General features: G+C 31.6%; 1 protein-coding gene across 2 annotated transcripts; it reads left to right on the top strand.

Moving 5' to 3' along the window:
* The first annotated feature begins 661 nt into the window (after positions 1-661).
* Positions 662-17,669, top strand: LOC122270413 (endothelin-converting enzyme 1). Of its 2 annotated transcripts, XM_043047639.1 has the most exons (10): positions 6,951-7,022; positions 8,357-8,463; positions 9,501-9,568; positions 10,286-10,343; positions 11,025-11,089; positions 11,737-11,867; positions 12,441-12,506; positions 14,101-14,196; positions 16,139-16,206; positions 17,502-17,669. In XM_043047639.1, the coding sequence occupies exons 1-10, from the start codon at positions 6,954-6,956 to the stop codon at positions 17,602-17,604; spliced, it is 831 nt and encodes a 276-aa protein (XP_042903573.1). In that variant the 5' UTR covers positions 6,951-6,953; the 3' UTR covers positions 17,605-17,669. The 2 variants fall into 2 exon arrangements, with proteins under 2 accessions (XP_042903574.1, XP_042903573.1); XM_043047640.2 differs by lacking the exons at positions 6,951-7,022; positions 8,357-8,463; positions 9,501-9,568; positions 10,286-10,343; positions 11,025-11,089 and adding exons at positions 662-786; positions 1,776-1,843; positions 2,527-2,584; positions 4,470-4,534.
* Positions 17,670-18,395: the final 726 nt, after the last annotated feature.

The following is an 18,395-nucleotide window of genomic DNA, read 5'->3' as shown; positions in this document are numbered from 1 at the left end:
TGCACTAAAAATATGAGATGATGCTGAACAAGTACAATTTTAAGCAAATTACGAAGCTCAATTTTTTATTTTTTTTAGATTTTTAATTATAAATTTTTTAAGGTGAGTTTTTTTATCATTTTTTCAATATTTCTGCGCATTGCGTACAAATGAAACGTTTAAAAAAAAAATTTTTCTCATCATGAAGTTAAAATTTTTATCTACAAAAGGAACCATTTAATTTTTACTTAAGACGATTTTTTCTTTATTTAAAAATAAAAAAATAATCACGTGACTTAGCCCTTTTGCTTACGGTGTATCATATAGTACCATCACATATGGTCTATAAGTTATACCAGCCATAGGCTTACGCTGTATCATATAGTACCACCACATGTGGTCCATATGTTGTACCAGCCGTAGGCTTATGGTGTATCATATAATACCATCACATGTGGTCCATATATTGTACAGCCGTAAGCAAAAGGTTAAGAGAAATTTAAACATTTTCGGAATTTTCCCCCCACCAAAATTTTCAAATTGAGACATCCACGAATCTATAGCAGATATTAACTTTGAATTTAGATAAACATACAGAGGGTGAAATGGTTGTTGGTCTTTACTGGTTGGCTTTCTTTAATAAATATGTGCATTTTTATTTAAATCATATTATGACTATTTTCATTTTCTTTTTCTGTAGCTTCAGACGATCGACGACTACTTTCTAAATGTTATGAACGTCAAAAAGTTCAAAACAAGATATTTTTTCAATAGACTTTGGTATTCGAATTCAGAAAATGTTGTGAGGTGAGAATATTAACTATATTTATTCTCATTAACCCCTTCCTTCTCGCTCCCGTGAAAATGACGGGGTGAGGTTTCGCCCTCTATTTCTCGCTCCCGTGAAATTTCTGGGCTGGAGTGTTCAGTAGTAACGCACCAATAATAATAAAATTAATTCATTCCTTTTGCCCGGGAAACATTTTATTTCTTATTTTACACACCAGATGACAGTACCAAGATATTTTTAAGCTAATTGTAGATCGCTAGTTTATTTTAAACTAGATGTCAGCACTAATCAAATACGTATATTTGGCAAAATAGGCACTTTTATGACCGTTTTCTTGAAAATTCTTTTTCACATTTTGAACTGTGTTTTTCAAAAATTTTTCGCCAAATTGTCATTAATGATGAATTGCCAAATGAAATAAAATATAAAAAAATTTCCATAGTTTGAGTGATTCATATTTATAACAAAGCATCAATTTTAAACCGTGCCGAAAAGAATTATTTGTGATTTGAAGCGAACAAATGACTGTAAAATTTTAAAATCTATTAATCACTTTTAAACATTGCCAAGTTGGCGAAATTTGTCAGCCTAGAGGAAAGCTTTCGAAAAATTTATGTGGTCACATGTTGCTTTATTAGAGTAACTTTTTAAGTATCGAAATACCATAAACACTTTTTATTTTCACAAAACTGTGGCTTTTCTAATATGGACGTTTTGTGCCATTTTAATGAATTAGCATAGAAATCGCTAACTAAATACAGGCTAAACTTGACCTAATAGTCACATATAACTGTAACAAACTCACAGAAATTACGAGCTTTAGCAATTTTGAATGTGATTAGTAAACAATTGTTAAATTTACCGATATTTTTATTTCAATGTTTCTTAGAGATTACAAAGAATGATTAAAACAAAGCAGATGAACCATTGTGAACTATAACGCAAAAAGACTACAGAAAATAAAATTATTTATAAAACAAATATATATATATTTTTACTTTTGCAGTGAAATTTCTCTAGAAGAAAGTCCTTTAGGAGTAAGCTTTAGTTACGATTATAAGACTAATAAAGTTAGTAAGTATGCTTTAGTATTATTAGTTACCATCACATACTTTAATTTTAACGAAAGGTAATTAACAAAAGTCATTACTGTATTTACTTTAGAATTTTTACATTTGGGTAGTGTCCCTGTATCTAACGTGACTAGAAAGTTACGATACTCCACGATCAGCGTGCCTGATTGCGAAGTCAATGGTCGAGAGTTCGAATCCCACTCAGAGCATGGATATTTCTCTCTGTGCGTTGATTTCAGTTGTGTGAGGCGTGAATGTAGCCAACCCTATGGAGGTCTGTGGCAGTGTGGTTGTCTGGAGCAAATAATGAGTATTTCATAAGATTAAGTTAATATTATATAATATCAATGATTTACTAACTTAAAGCTCTATATAATCAAAAATAAATTTCATCAAGAATTTAGGGCTCTTTTTATTTACCTTTGGTTTCCTATCTTAATTAAGTACAAATAAAATCAAAGGATCATTTCAAAACACCTCTTTTTTAAGTTAAGTGTCCAGCAAAGTTACTAATATATGTTCATAAACCTATATAAAATAGTTGCATGTTTATAACTTGCTGTTTAAACGCAGATACTGTTTCTCACAATATGATGGACGCTTATTAAATTTTTTAGCATTCAATTATACTTTTCTTAAATAAATATAAAATATTGATTCAATAACTTTACTCTTTGTTTTTAGGATTGGATGGTAGTTCATTTTGGTTTCCTATGTCTCATTATTCAGGTAATATACCAAAGTAAGTTTCAGATATTATATATAGTAATTAAACCATTATAAGTCAAGCACTTGCTGAAAATTCGTTTTAAGCTCACATAATGAGGGTCTGAAGCAAGTTTAAGATAGTGGAATTCAAACTAAAAAATAAAAGAAACGAACCTTCTAGTTGAATTAAGTTTTGAAATTTAAATTTGATTTATCAGCCTTCCACCTTGACCTACACTTCTTGATTCGATGTCTTTGAATGTTAAATGATTCAATGCTTGATTCAGAATAAATATTTGTAATAATAATTGTTGGTTAATCATAATATTGTTGTACCGGTAACTGCTGGCTATTAAAAAAATTTTAAAAGAAAAAAAACTAAATTTAAAAAAGCAATTTTGAAAAAAAAAGGAATTAAAAAAAAACTGAAAAAAGGGATAAACTTAAAATTTATGGCACGTGATTACTATGTTATAATGGGTAACAGAGGGGGCCGCAATAGCGCATGTAAAAAAATTATAATGAGAAGGAACATAATGAATCAATGATAAGCTTTCAACACAGAAGAATACGTTTTACAATACACATACCTCTTGCTCTCCGCAGAAGTTAACTTTTACCTACAAAAGAAAAGTTCAATCCACAAGTAAAATGAAATGAGTCTTATTGATGCTATTGTCATTCTCTTTTATTGGATGCAGATTCTCGAAAAGAAAAAAACATGTCACAACATTTTTAACGGCTGAGCATCTTGTTGCATAACAGATCAAAGCACACTATCAACACAGGGGTTTGGATATCTGGAGCTGTAAGCCAAGCACGATCGTTAATCATCTCAACAAAGGGACAGCAAAATCGAAGGAATTGTAGGATTTGCTTAGAAGGCAGCACTTTTCTTTTAAAAAGGAATTGGGAAGGGATGTAGAGTAGTGCTATGTTCTGGTGGATTCTCCATTGTGAGCATGATGTCATTAAATTGCTGCCGGGTGTTTAGGAATCCATTGAAAGGATTATAGCTTCACTGCGAGGAAAATCACCACAACATGGCGTCGGCCCTGACGCCATCTCAAAATAAATTCCATTCTTCACAAGAACGAAGAAAAAAAAAGCAAAAAACACACAAAAAGCGGCGTGAACTATGAGTAGATGAGAAAAAACGAATGCCCCGGTCATCTTTCGCGCGCTCTTTTTATAAGAGACAAAAACTTAAAGTTGAAGTTGTATTACATGTTGTGCAAGTTAAAGTTAAATTATCTAAAAAATTACGAGTTGAGAAGAAAAATTGATTATTCTTTAAAAGTTACGGTTGAGAAACACAACATACACGCGGAGGTGAAAGATGCCGACAACCAGTGTGAATTCTCAGAAACGAAAAGGGTGGAATGTTCTGGAAAAAAAGGGGGTTTGTAAAGAACTGGTAAGGAATTTTAGGGGGAGAATGTCCTAATTGCACCTAAAGCTTAAGGGGCTAAAGAAAGATGACGAAATATTAAAAATTGAATCAGGAAATTAACAGAAATTAAAGAAATTAATTTAAGTTTGTGACTCGATGTCACAATTGTCTACACTTATGAATCCTGTATAAACCTTGATGTAATATTCTATCTTTTATTTTTGTTTTTTGCTTTACAATTAGTACAGGGCGACTTTCAGGAGAACTCCTCTAGACGTCAGTCTCGCGTCGTGGCTGATACTATGGTTACGAGGATAAGTCCCTTCGAATAGGGGTGTGGGGTGAATAGTTTTGTCTCGATCATAAGTCAGCGTGTGTAAACCAATTGACACCTTTATCTTTATTCCTCCATCGCACCCCCATTAGAAATGTGCTCTCACTCGTTACCATAGCAGCAGACGGCCTCAGACTTTTAGTCTGAAAGAGTTCTCCTAAAAGCCGCACTGTAAGTTCTTTTCTTTCGCAGATACTTGAAATTTGGTGAAACAGCTATGTTAGCCAGAGTCATGGCTAAAGCTTTTGATGCTACTGGTAAGAAATATAATTTTAAATTTCTTTAGCTAATATTTTAATGATCTTAAAAAGTTTCTTTGAGTGGCCAGCAAATCACATTGTATGGCTCTTTAATTAATAGAGAAGGTCAGGATTACTTTCGCTGATTTAAAATTAATAGAAGTTGTTAAATTTATTTCTTTACTTGTGAAATATTTCTTTGTCCCTAATTTACCTACAATATTTATTATCCGTTTTTAGTGTTATTCCCTGATATTACGTTTTCGACTAATATTATTTTTCAAGTTAATGACTTAAAATATAAGTCTTGTTATTATAGAGGAAAAGGTGTAAATATGGGCACCCTCTTTTGTTTTTTTTGATAAAGTTACTTTCAATTTAAAAATTTCTAGATTTTTATCCTTCATTAACAACTATAACAAGTTTTCTAAATGCGAGAAGGCAAAACAATGATTAACATCAATTATTTCATTTCAAAAACGACGATTTTCAAAAATCTTTTAAAAAAGCACCAGAAAAAATGGGGTGTAAATATGGGCCCTCTTTAAAAAAGTCACCAGAAATAGTTTAAAAACAGGATAAAACAATACAAAATGGTAGAGAATTTATTTATTACAGGAAAAAAAATTATTTACAGAAATCGCGAACATAACTGGCTCTTTCAGCCCCGACACAGTGCCCACATTTGTCACATAACACATCTCACCCACATCTCTCCCCGAGTGTCTTCAGAGAACTTTCCATCACAAAAACTGCAAGTTGCATTGCTTGAGTCTGGTTTATCCCCACCGTTGACATTTATTAGATTGGTATCATTATCGCTGTAGATAAGGGAAGGGTCATCGAGTCTGATGATGAATCGTATCGTTGCGTGGGCCGAATTTTCTTTTTTTGAAGGCCTTTCGTCTTCCACCCTGCCCCCTGGCTGCTCTCTTACCCCGGGAAAACTCATGGACGTCTTCTTGAGAGCACTTTTTTCAAGCGTCTTGGTCAACTGATCCTTGTATGGTAATCCAGTGATGAGGCTGGACCTTGCTGCTTTGCGTCCACGAGTAGTGGTTCGCTTCGTAATGTTGGGAACAGGAGATATGTCGAACGGATAAATTGCGCTTGAAGTTCCCGGGGAACATTGAGGTATTTCAGCTGCCTTATCAATTGGCATAACTAGAGACTGATGTGCTAAACTCCACTAAAAAAAGTTGGTGTAATTATGGGCACCCTTTAAATGGGGGCCCATATTTACACCAACCCCACCTAAGAAGGATGGCCACTATCACATGTAACCTAAAAGCGTGCGTGACTAAAGGTGTGTTTCAAAAAATAGCTTAAGATCTCCACTTTCCGGATATCACTGTGAAATTATTTTTAACTAAACATAAGTACATGAAAAGAGAACGATTTCACATACCTCTCAAAAGTTTGCAGACCAGAATAAACACAAATTTGCACAATAACTCACGCTACATCCACACTACTTGAAAGAATGGTTCCAACTGCTCTGTACAATCTTATATTAGCAACTGGTGCCATATGCAGTCCTTGCCTCCAGTCTTCAGTACCTCCCATAGCTACTAGGGAGGGGTGCCCATATTTACACCTGTGCCCATTTTTACACCTTCTCCTCTAATCTATATAGGAATTTAAATGTTTGCATAAAGAATTATATCAAATGATGCCAAAACGGACCTAAAAGTGTTTCTAATTGTTACCTTTCAACTTCTCTCTGTTTTTCCGGAAATCAAAGTGGAGTGCATGTTTTAAAAATCGCTTGCCTAGGAATTTAATTGTTAGATTTCGATGACATTTTTGTATTTCAAATATTTAGCACTTTAATTTTTGTCTCNGGGGTAATACCTTTGGGGGAGGCGAGGCAGTTTGCCACAAAAACCTCTTCTCTCTCTTAAATTTGTTTGTTTAATCCCGCTACTTTATTTTAATTTTCACTCAGTAAATGTTACTGAACCCCAACTTTCACCATTCATTTGCGCTTCGGCGATTTATTATTTATTCCCACTCAGATTAATTAGTTAGAGCCCCCTGGCGGGGCTGATGCTAAGATAACCATCACATATGAGTATGAGATATTAGAATATCTCCTTGTATTAGAGCTAGAAAGAAGCTGCCAACTCTTTTTTTACTCATTTTCGTTGATCCAAATTTTGCATGACGCCATTTCAAAAAGCTTCAAGCAATGATCTTTTAAACTGTGTCAATAATTTTGCTTCAAAACATTTTCTGTTAAAAGAAAGATTGTTTATAGAGTTAGTGTAGAAATCTTTCCACATTTTCGCCCAACTCCCTTATATATTACCACTTTTAATACATTGGGTTGGCAGGTGCAGGTTTGGTCGTACAGGGCATATGCTATTTGACTCATACATTTTAATTCGAGTTAATTTCGTTTCTTAAAAACTCTCTTTCTTTTCAGCTCAAAACTATGCAACTGGATTTCGGATACCCAGAAGTTGTTCGTAATCGTTCTGTAATTGACATTGTATATGAGAATGTATGTATATCTTCTTTTTCAATTTTTCCCGTTAGAATATTGTGAACATCTTATGTTCTAGTTGCAATACCGTGAGACCTGTTATGCTATCATATTGGAATTTCCAGAAAAATATTATTTTTTAAAGTTATTAATTGGAATACATAGATACTTCCAACATCATTTTTAAAGTCTGTGATATTTTAAATAATATTCTTCAATATATACTAAATATATCGATATAAATATCACATAAATACTTCCTCTTACAGGGGTTAATATCAACGTTGAACAATCTTAGGACATAATTACCAGACATCTGTCCAAATATTCAACATAAACAATCAAACATCCTGCAGAAAATAGGGTTTCCCCCATAAGTCCCCCCCTTAAGAGTCCCCCCCTTAAGTGAGAGTTGCGATGAATTATAGGATAGAGGATTCGTCTCCCATTGGCATGTCTCAGGTTCGAATCCCTGAGATGTTTTTTTTGCTACGAAATAGGACCCCGGCTTATAAATGGATCCTGGATAAGAATCATTTTCGGCTATCGGGTTAACCGTAAGATGTTTCACAGGTTTTTAAAATTAAATGTGTGTTAGTTCCATAAAACAATCCTCCGCAAAGGCTAGTTTGTCTCGATGTTTGATCTAGGAGTCTTCTTGGTTGAGTAAAATGCTACAAGGCTTTGGAGTTAAAAAAATTTATTATCTTAAACTCATGAAATGGGTCGTTTTTTAACGCCTGTAATCTATGCATATATTATATACATATATTATATTATATACATATAATGAAATGTAGAATTTGTGTGCGTGTTAGTCTGCATGCAGAATTGTGAGTATAACGTATGCACTAAAGATATGACAAGACGTTGAACAAGTACAATTTTAAGCTAATTACGAAGCTCAATTTTTTATTTTTTTAATTAGATTTTTAATTATAAATTTTTTAAGGTGAGTTTCTTTTTTATTTTTTCAATATTTCTGCACTTTGAAGTCCATCGCGCACAAATTAAAGGTTCTAAAAAAAATTTTTCTTCTCATCATAAAGTTAAAATTTTTACTTACAAAAGGAACCATTTAATTTTTTCTTAAGACGATTTTTTCTTTCTTTAAAAATAAAAAAATAATCACATGACTTAAGAGAAATTTAACATTTTCGTCAAACCCCCCCCCCCAATTTTTTTTTTAACATTGAGACATAAACGAATCTATAGCAGATATTAGCTTTGAATTTAGATGAACATACAGAAAGGGAAGTGGTGGTTGGTCTTTTCTAGTTGGTTTTCTTAAATAAATGTGTGCATTTGTATTTAAATCATATTATGACTATTTTCATTTTCTTTTTCTGTAGCTTCAGACGATCGACGACTACTTTCTAAATGTTATGAACGTCAAAAAGTTCAAAACAAGATATTTTTTCAATAGACTTTGGTATTCGAATTCAGAAAATGTTGTGAGGTGAGAATATTAACTATCTTTATCCTCATTAACCCCTTCCTTCTCGCTCCTGTGAAAATGACGGGGTGATTTTTCGCCCTCTATTTCTCGCTCCCGTGAAATTTCCGGGCTGGAGTGTTCAGTAGTAACGCACCAATAATAATATAACTAATTCATTCCTTTTACCCGGGAAACATTTTATTTCTCATTTTACACACCAGATGGCAGTACCAGTATATTTTTAAGGCAATTGTAGATAGTTAGTTTATTTTAAACTAGATGTCAGCACTAATTAAATACGTGCATTTGGCAAATAGGCACTTTTATGACCGTTTTCTTGAAAATGAACCGATCATTAAGGGATTAAGGATGCAGCCAACCCTTACATACAGCTTTTTCGCATTTTGAACTGTGTTTTTCAAAAATTTTTCGCCAAATTTTCATTAATAATAAATAACCAAATGAAATTAAATAAAAAAAAATTCCACAGTTTGAGTGATTCATATTTATAACAAAGCATCAATTTTAAACCATGCCGAAAAGAATTATTTGTGATTTAAAACGAACAAATGACTGTAAAATTTTAAAACCTATTTATCACTTTTAAAAATTGCCAAGTTGGCGAAATTTGTCCGACTAGAGGAAAGCTTTCAAAAAATTTGTGTGCTCATATGTTGCTTTATTGGTGTAACTTTTTAAGTATCGAAATACCATAAACACTTTTTATTTTCACGAAACTGTGGCTTTTCTAATACGGACGTTTTGTGCCATTTTAATGAATTAGCATAGAAATCGCAGACTAAATACAGGCTAAACTTGACCTAATAGTCACGTATAACTGTAGCAAACTCACAGAAATTACGAGCTTTAACAATTTTGAATATGATTAGTAAACAATTGTTAAATTTATCGATATTTTTATTTCAATATTTCTATGAGATTACAAAGAATGATAAAAACAAATTGCAAATAAACCATTATGAACTATTACACAAAAAGATCACAGAAAATAAAATTATTCATAAAACAAATATATATATATATTTTTACTTTTGCAGTGAAATTTCTCTAGAAGAAAGTCCTTTAGGAGTAAGCTTTAGTTACGATTATAAGACTAATAAAGTTAGTAAGTATACTTTAGTATTATTAGTTACAATATCAAATACTTTCAATGTTAACGAAAGGTGATTAGTAAAAGTCATTACTGTATTTACTTTAGAGTTTTCGCATTGAGGTAGTGTCCCTATATCTAACGTGATTAGAAAGTTACGATACACGGATAATCGCCGGTAAGGTTGCCTAGCGGTCCGCGTGCCTGACTGCGAAGCCAATGGTCGAGAGCTCGAATCCCGCTCAGAGCATGGATATTTCTCTCTGCGTGTTGATCTTTGTTGTGTGAAGCGTGAATGCAGCCAACAATATGGAGGTCTGTGACAGTGTAGTTGGCTGGGGCAAAAAATGAGTTTTTCATAAGATTAAGTAAATATTTTATAATATCAATGATATACTAACTTAAAGCTCTATGTAATCAAAAATAAATTTCATCCTGAATTTGCAGCCCTTTTTATTAATTCTTTACTTTTGGTTTCCTATCTCAATTTACTACAAATAAAATCAACGGATCATTTCAAGACGTCTCTTTTTTAAGTTAAGTGACCACCAAAGTTACTAATATATGTCCATAAACTTATATAAAATAGTTGTATGTTTATAACCTGATGTTCAAACGTAGATACTGTTTCTCACAATATGATGGAAGCTTATTAAATTTTTCAGCATTCAATTATACTTTTCTTAAATAAATGTGAAATATCGATCCAATAACTTTACTCTTTGTTTTTAGGATTGGATGGTAGTTCATTTTGGTTTCCTATGTCTCATTATTCAGGTAATATACCAAAGTAAGTTTCAGATATTATATATAGTAATAAAACCATTATAAGTTTAAAAACACTTGTTGAAAATTCGTTTTAAACTCACATAATGAGGATCAGAAACAAATTTAAGATAGTGGAATTCAAACTAAAAAATGAAGAAAAAAAAAACGAATCCTCTAGTTGAATTAAGTTTTGAAATTTAAATTTGATTTATAAGCCTCTTCCTTGACCTACACTTCTTGATTCGATGTTTTTGAATGTTAAATGATTCAATGCTTGATTCAGAACAAATATTTTTAATAGTAATTGGTGGTTAATCATAATATTGTCTACACACATAAATCCTGCATAATAGATACAGGTAATATTGTTGTAATATTCTTTTTTTTTATTTTTTGTTTTTGTTTTTTGCTTTACAATAAGTACAGTGCGGCTTTCAGAAGAACTCCTCCAGACATCAGTCTCGGGTCATGGCGGTTACCATGGTTACGGGGAAAAGTCACTTCGAATAGGGGTGTGGGGTGAATAGTTTTGGCTCGATCTTGGCATAAGTCAGCGTGCGTAAACCAATCGTCACCTTGATTCCTCCATTGCACCCCCATTACAAATGTGCTCTCACTCGTTACCATAGCAGCAGACGGCCTCAGACTTTTAGTCTGAAAGAGTTCTCCTAAAAGCCGCACTGTAAGTTCTTTTCTTTCTCAGATACTTGAAATTTGGTGAAACAGCTATGTTAGCTAGAGTCATGTCTAAAGCTTTTGATGCTACTGGTAAGAAATATGATTTTAAATTTCCTTAGCTAATATTTTAATGATCTTAAAAAGTTTCTTTCAGTGGCCAGCAAATCACATAGTATGGCTCTTTAATTAATAGAAAAGGCCAAGATTACTTTGGTTGGCTTAAAATTAATAGAAGTTATTAAATGTATTCTTTTACTTGTGAAATATTTCTCTCTCTCTCTCTCTCTCTCTTTCTCNAATGTTAGGAAAACATTTTCAAACTTCTTACACTCATTTTGGTCGATGCAAATTTTGCGTGAGTAAAAAAGTTCTACTTGTAAAAGCTTCGAGGTTGATCTTTCAAAGTGTGCCAACAGTTTAGCCCTGTAAAATCTTCAATACTTTTGCCGCTAAAAAAAATGCTTATATAAAGTTAGTATAGAAGTGTCACCGTATTTTTGTCCAAACCCTGTATATGTTTTCAACTATTTTTGTTGGCGATGTTCACTTGAAATTTTCGTAATGAACACATCCGATAGGTCAGCATTCCCACTTCAGCTTCCGAAAGTTTTCCAAAATTTACCGACTCAAAGTAAGTGCTTTACATAATATTGATCTTGTATTATAATTTTTTCCCTCTTATTCTTAACAGAGTTGTTTATGATATAGAAATCAATAACTCAGATTACCTTTATTAGGCAGCTTGTACGATGCACATGGAAGGAAATGGGACAAAGCGCTTTTGCCCCAAACTTTGCGAGATGAACATACATATTACACGGAATGTTTGATGAGTCAATTGTCTTCTTCTGACTATTGGTTTGCTGAGGTAAGAGAAAGATTAAGTAAAGTTGAATAATTATATTCGAATTATTCTTTGTATATCATCACCTGATACTGCCATTATAGAAAAAATCGTTCTATTTGGGACATTTATTTACTATCACAAGTATAATGTGGCTGGAGAAAGAGGATATTTACCGCATATTACTTGGAACATGCTAGCAGGTTTAGTATTTGTTTGATAAAAAGTGGCAAGAAAGCAAACTTGGCAAAAAGCCAAACTGAGTTCAAGGCTAACAGCGAGAGTTATCTGAATTTTGAATTGCATGACAGCATGTTTGAATTTTCTTTCCGTCTTTTGGATAGTACTAAGGATATCGTCTGATATATATCCTCCAACGTTTACAATTTCTATGGAGTATATCGTTCATTGGCAGTAAATAATAATTTTTAAAACCAACACTTGTTTTAAAAATTTGATCGCACTTATGAGCAAATCATTTGTTGTATTATCATTTCATTATCATTTTATTGCCATTATCATTTTGTTGTCATTTTCTTATTCCTATAATAAGTTTTGATATTTATAATCTAATAAATTTCCTTTTTATCATTACAGATAAATAATACTGAGTACATTAATACGATTGCAGCTGATATGGGCTCTTTCCTTGTACCTTACGAAGTAAGAAATGTAGTATGGCTCTTAAGTATGTGTATACATTATCAATAAACTCACACTTTCTTATAAATAATTTTTGATCTTAAGTCTTAAAGGTATTCTTAGAAGTTATTTCACTAGGGAAAATAAAAAAAAAGCACTTGAATGCTTAAAGCTTGAATCAAAGCTTTGCAATTAAGTGTATACAGTGTATTTCTGACTTATTATTTCAAAAAGTATACAGTGTATATTTTTTCGAGAACTCTGTCGTCATATGAATTAATTCTTTTTTGAAAATAATATGCTATTTTCATAGTTGCTGTGAGTATGCGACAGCTTTTTATGACTGTTATGTTAAGTTCAGTTTATTGTAAGCCAGCGCCCTCTGTGCTAATTCTGAAAATGGCGTAGTGTGTCAATATGAAAAAATCCATAGTTTTGTAAAAGTGAAAAGCTTTTGCCACATAATTTTTAAATATTTGAAAAGTTATTCTAACGCTGCATTACCTGGAATCATAAAAATTTTCCTAAATTGAAATTTGCTCATTTTGATAAATTTTTCCCGGGGGAAAAAGCCTTGCTAATTGCAGATTTAAAAAAAAAATATTAACTTTAAAAATATCAAAAACATTTGTCCATTCTAAAAACTCTTTACTACAATATAGTGTATTTTGACTAAAATTATAGGTTTCTCTGAAGTGCAACTGCGAGTAAAGTACTTCTAAAATTGACAAATAGCTAAAACAAAATCACTAGTTTGATGAGACTTTTCTACCCAAATTGAAATTATCAATGATTAATTCCTAATTTCTGCATATTTTTTCAACTGTCTAAAGTCGAAGCAATGCAGTGTTAGAGTATTTTTTCCGAACATTAAAAAATTAGATTACAAATCTATATACTTCATAAACTGTGACTTTTCACCACATTGAAATTGTGTGCAATTTTCAGAGGCAAAACGTGAAGCCGAAAATGCTCGGGCAAGCCACTTTTAGTATAGAAATCATGCCCGAGATAAACCAGGCTTGCCGCCAGGAGGGTTAATATAGAAAGTGTTGACGATAGATGAATAAGCTCACTACGATCATAAACACATAGTATGTTATTTTATTATTTAATGAAAATATTAATTCATGAAGCTCACTATTTTCATTAAAAATGAATCCGATAATCAACGTTGAGATGAAAATACCCCATTGAAACGTTTATAGTAATTTAGAAATGCATTAGTTGAAGATACCATTTCCACAAATTTCGTGGCTTTTAATATAGTTCTGTCAAGCAGTTCAAGCATATATATCAAGGAAAAAAAACTACAAGTAAAATCATTTTATCATTGTTTTTTGAGGAATAAAATTTAGATGACTACCAAGATTTCTTAGCAGGTATATCGTATTTAAGATTGCTTAATGGTGGGGAATAGTTTATAATTAATAATATCTTCTTATAAAGATATTATTAATTATGAACTATTATCACATTGGAAAAAAAACTACTGTAAGATAATTTGACGGATTTTGTACAAATTTTATATTTTGTAAATTACTTATGCTCTATCACTTAGTGTTGAAATTTTTTTTAATTGAGTACATCAATTTTTCTTCTTCTTTTAAAACAGAGTTTTAAAACGTATTTGATGAATGCAACGGAAGAAAAAAGTCTTCCGAGTGTTAATCTTGATCAGAAGCAAATGTTTTATGTTCAAGTTGCACAGGTAATATTCCGTTAATTTTTCTACATTTCATAACATTTTTCCATGTACATAAGTTAAGGAGAATTCTCCTTAACTTATTTTTACAGTAGAAATTTATTCATTTATCACAACATCTATTCATTCATTTGATAAATGCTTTTAATGTTTCTTTTTAAACAAAAATAAAAAAAAACAAAAAAACATCCATTCACAAAGTAAACACTTAATATGTGTATAGTGCAACTTTGAGGAGAACTCCTCCAGACTAAAAGTCTGGAACTGCCTGCTACTATGTTAACAAGCGAGAGCACATTTCTAATGAGGGTGAAATGGAGGAAAGAAGTTGTCGATTGGTTTGCTCACGACGATCTATGCCAAGATTTAAGACAGAATTATACATCTTACATCCCTGTTCGAAGTGTCTTTTCCTCTTAACCATAGTTCCCGCCACGACGCGAGACGGTTGTCTGGAGGAATTCTCCTGAAAGTCGCACTATCGATAACTCGCAAGTAAAATTAGTAGTAATTATTTATTTGAAGTAATTTTTTTTTACCAAAATCTTGAGTAAATCAATATACTACACATTTTCAAATCCAAAGACTCAAATGCGCCTCAGTCGGGTCAGCTCGATTTTATTAAAATTTCGATTTATTAAATAAAGCCATTTTCACTGCATGCATCAAATAAATAAATAAATAAATCAAAAAAAATAAATAAAAAAAAACATGACTCGATATGGAGATGCGGAATAGTTTCTTCGTGGTTATATTTCACCAATCAGGTTCTCAATTGTAACTCCGAATTCGTATGCAGCGTAAATGGTCTGGTGTCGTTTTCTTCAGAATTAATTGATAACATCAATAGTGGAGAGACTCTTAGCTGTTTTGTTTTGAATGTTAGTTTGCCTCCAGGGACTACAATAGGGTCTATGTTTGCCTCATAAGTAAAGGCTTGTTTAGACGATCCAAGTTCTTGGACGAAGATTGATTGATTTTAATGGAAACTTGTTTTGCTTTGAGCTTAGATTGTGTAAAAGATCATCCAAGTACTTGGACGATAGTAGAGCATGTTCTACTTTACATCCAAGTTTTTCCTCCCTTAACTAATCAGCGTCTTAGGTTTTGTGACGTCAACAAGCAGTCATCAGATTATATCCTTTTGTTGCCTGTTTTCATATATTTAAGTCCAAATAAACTGATTTGTTACGGTCTATTTGTGTTATTATTATTTTATTTTAATTTATTTAGTAATTTTAAACACATGTAAGTAAGATTTTATAACGTTGAATATGAGCAATGCGCATCTTTTCCTTCCGACCAATCAGTTACATTCAAGAACTTGGATAGTGTCGACGTATCATCCAATTTCTTGGACAAAGAAATTCCTCCAATTTCTCAGATTCAAGAACTTGGACTGTGTAAACAGGCCTTAAGATCATCTCCGAAGCAAAGGAAGAGGTTCAACCTGTTCTGTTACGTAACGAACTTTGCATTGTACATGTATTTAAGAGTTCGCACGCTTAAGAACCGGTTTTTGTTTATATTCAGAACAAAGGACTGGCTTTTAAAAGGAAAATATGCATTGTACATTTATTTAAGAGTTCGTACGCTTAAGAACCGGTTTTTGTTTATATTCAGAACAAAGGACTGGCTTTTATAAAGAAAATATTTACGTTTTGACTCGAAGTTCGATTAACAGATAACTTAGCTACGTCACAAGTAGTCCATTCTGGTGCTTAGAACTTTAGAAAGTGAACATAGCAGCGTATTACAGTTTCATTGAGTAGAACTGTTCAAGAGTGGTAGTTTTTATTTTCGGAGACGGACACGGGAACTCTTTGCATAAAAAGTTTTGGGGTCGGTTGGCACCAAGTGTTTCTAAAAGAATGCTTCGAATATTTGTTATTATTTTATATCTTCCTATGATCTTAATAAAAATATCTGAGTAACTTCAATTTTTCAGAAATATTGTGAAGTGCGAGCTCCATCAATCGATTCAGAAGAAATCGTTGGATTATCAAAGCGATCTAGGTAATTAAATTTGAAAAATTTAGACTTAATTTTCAATTAAAGTCTATAGTATTTTTTATTGAATAATTGGATTTGGACTTTCAATTTACTGAATTGTATTTTAAATTTATTGAATTGTATTTTAAATTTATTGAATTGTATTTTAAACATATTAATAATATTTTTATTGAATTATTTTATAAAGAAATTCATAAAACAAGAATATGCAGGGAAGTAATGTTTACACTATATGAATTTAAGCTGAGGGTTTTCAAGTTGTAAGTGGAAGCCTAACGTCCTAATAATCCTTATTTATGTTATATTTAAGGTCTTCTCTAAGGCCTGTGCATAATCATTTGTGGGTATTACTGCTGTTGAATGATTACAGAGGGGACATTTTTTCTGTGTTTTGCTGCATGAGATTTTTGAACGGATCTTAGATATTTCAGCGTTGCTCATTACAAATCTGCAATTGGTTTTCCTTTAGGAACTGCGGTTTTTATGCAATTCAATAATATATTCCTAAGCAGGAATTTTTAAAATTAACTCGAATGAATGCTAAGTATCCCCTCTGCTCTGTTACGTAGGTAGTGGTAGGAAGAAGATGATAATACATTTCAGTTTATGATGTAATATGTTAAGGTCACATATTTCTTTTTGGTTTAAGTGCTATTTTCCAAGGATCAGGCAAAGGTACATGCATATGAACCTCTGCGTTCATTATGTACTTGCGCATTCGGACTAAAAATAAATTAAGCTAAAAATATCTTCTTCTGAAACGTCTGTAGCTTTTGGAACAAAACTAATTTCAGATTTGCACTCCCACACCTTAATTAGGTAAGATCAAGTACTTGTATATAAGCAACGAAAACTTTTTCCCCTAGTGTTATTATTTACTTGGATATATCAAGCTATAATTATACTAAATTTCATTAAAATCTGATCGGTAGGTTCTGATTTAGTTGACTAAGTCTGATATTTCTCTTAATTATGAGCACCAATATAGTTTTAAAGGTATGGTGAAATAAAAAAAAAGAGTAAATGAACCAAACTTTCGACCGCTTATCTTACTAAATTATTGGAGCTATATTTTACAAATTTTTGTAACCCCTCATATTTCCAAATCCAAAAAAGGTATGTTTATAAGAAGAAACTATATTTTTGGTGTTTAATGGTTCATTGCATCTTACTCTGCGAAAATCCAATAATTAGATCAAAAGTTAAAAAGGATGCCTAAAATTTTATTTTTCGCACTATACACACAAGTAATGATTGTTTTATATACATTACTATTCTAACTTTTATTTTTCTTTCAGGGTAAATATAGCTGTTTCTAACATGGAAGATTTTGCTTTTGTCTTTAACTGTCAACCACAACATGTATTAAATTTGCAACACAAATGCAATTTGTCTTCATAAAATTGTCGAATGATCTATAATTTCTAAACAGAATTTATGGAAAATAAAGAATATTTTACATTCCACGAACTGCATCTTTACTCAATTTCATGTACCGTAATAATATTTATTTTCATTTTTGTGAAATTAAAATTTGTTTTCCCATTATATCAACTAAATAAGAAACATCATTAAGTATTTTAGTCTGCACTACAAAATAATTATTTCGATATAAAAAAAGGATTGAATTTCTTGGGACTGAACCAGTGTTATCCAAAAAAAGGATTAATTTCGATCCTTTATTTATTATATCGATATATTTCTACTTCTAATTAATAGAGAGAGAGGAATAAACTTTAAAGCGAAGGTTAAAGATGCGAATTACCGCCATTTTGTAAAACAGATTATTTCATAACTGGTAATTTTGTAAAGAAAAAAGTTTGTTGAATTTATACAAGAGTTTTTATGGATTTTTACAAGAGAAGATTTCAAATCTGAAATTAGTTTGTTTCTAAAGCTACAGATATTTTTCCAAATGGCCTTTTTTGTTTAGTTTCTTATTTTATTTTATTTTTGTATAAATGTACAAGTTTATAAGGAGCGTATAGTTTTAAGCATATACACACGCATACCCACTCATCCACGCACACACACTCATATACACGATCGTATTGTGTATATATATATATATATTTTCCGGATTTTTTTTATTTATTATTTTTATTATTTATTATTTTTATTATTATTTTTTTCCCTTTTTTCATTGTTCTGTAATTATTTGCAAAGTATAGAAAAAATTACAGCTTAAACGG

Source organism: Parasteatoda tepidariorum, chromosome 4 (assembly GCF_043381705.1).
Source record: "Parasteatoda tepidariorum isolate YZ-2023 chromosome 4, CAS_Ptep_4.0, whole genome shotgun sequence".
NCBI lineage: Eukaryota > Metazoa > Arthropoda > Arachnida > Araneae > Theridiidae > Parasteatoda > Parasteatoda tepidariorum.
This window is presented reverse-complemented; position numbering and strand designations above follow the sequence as displayed.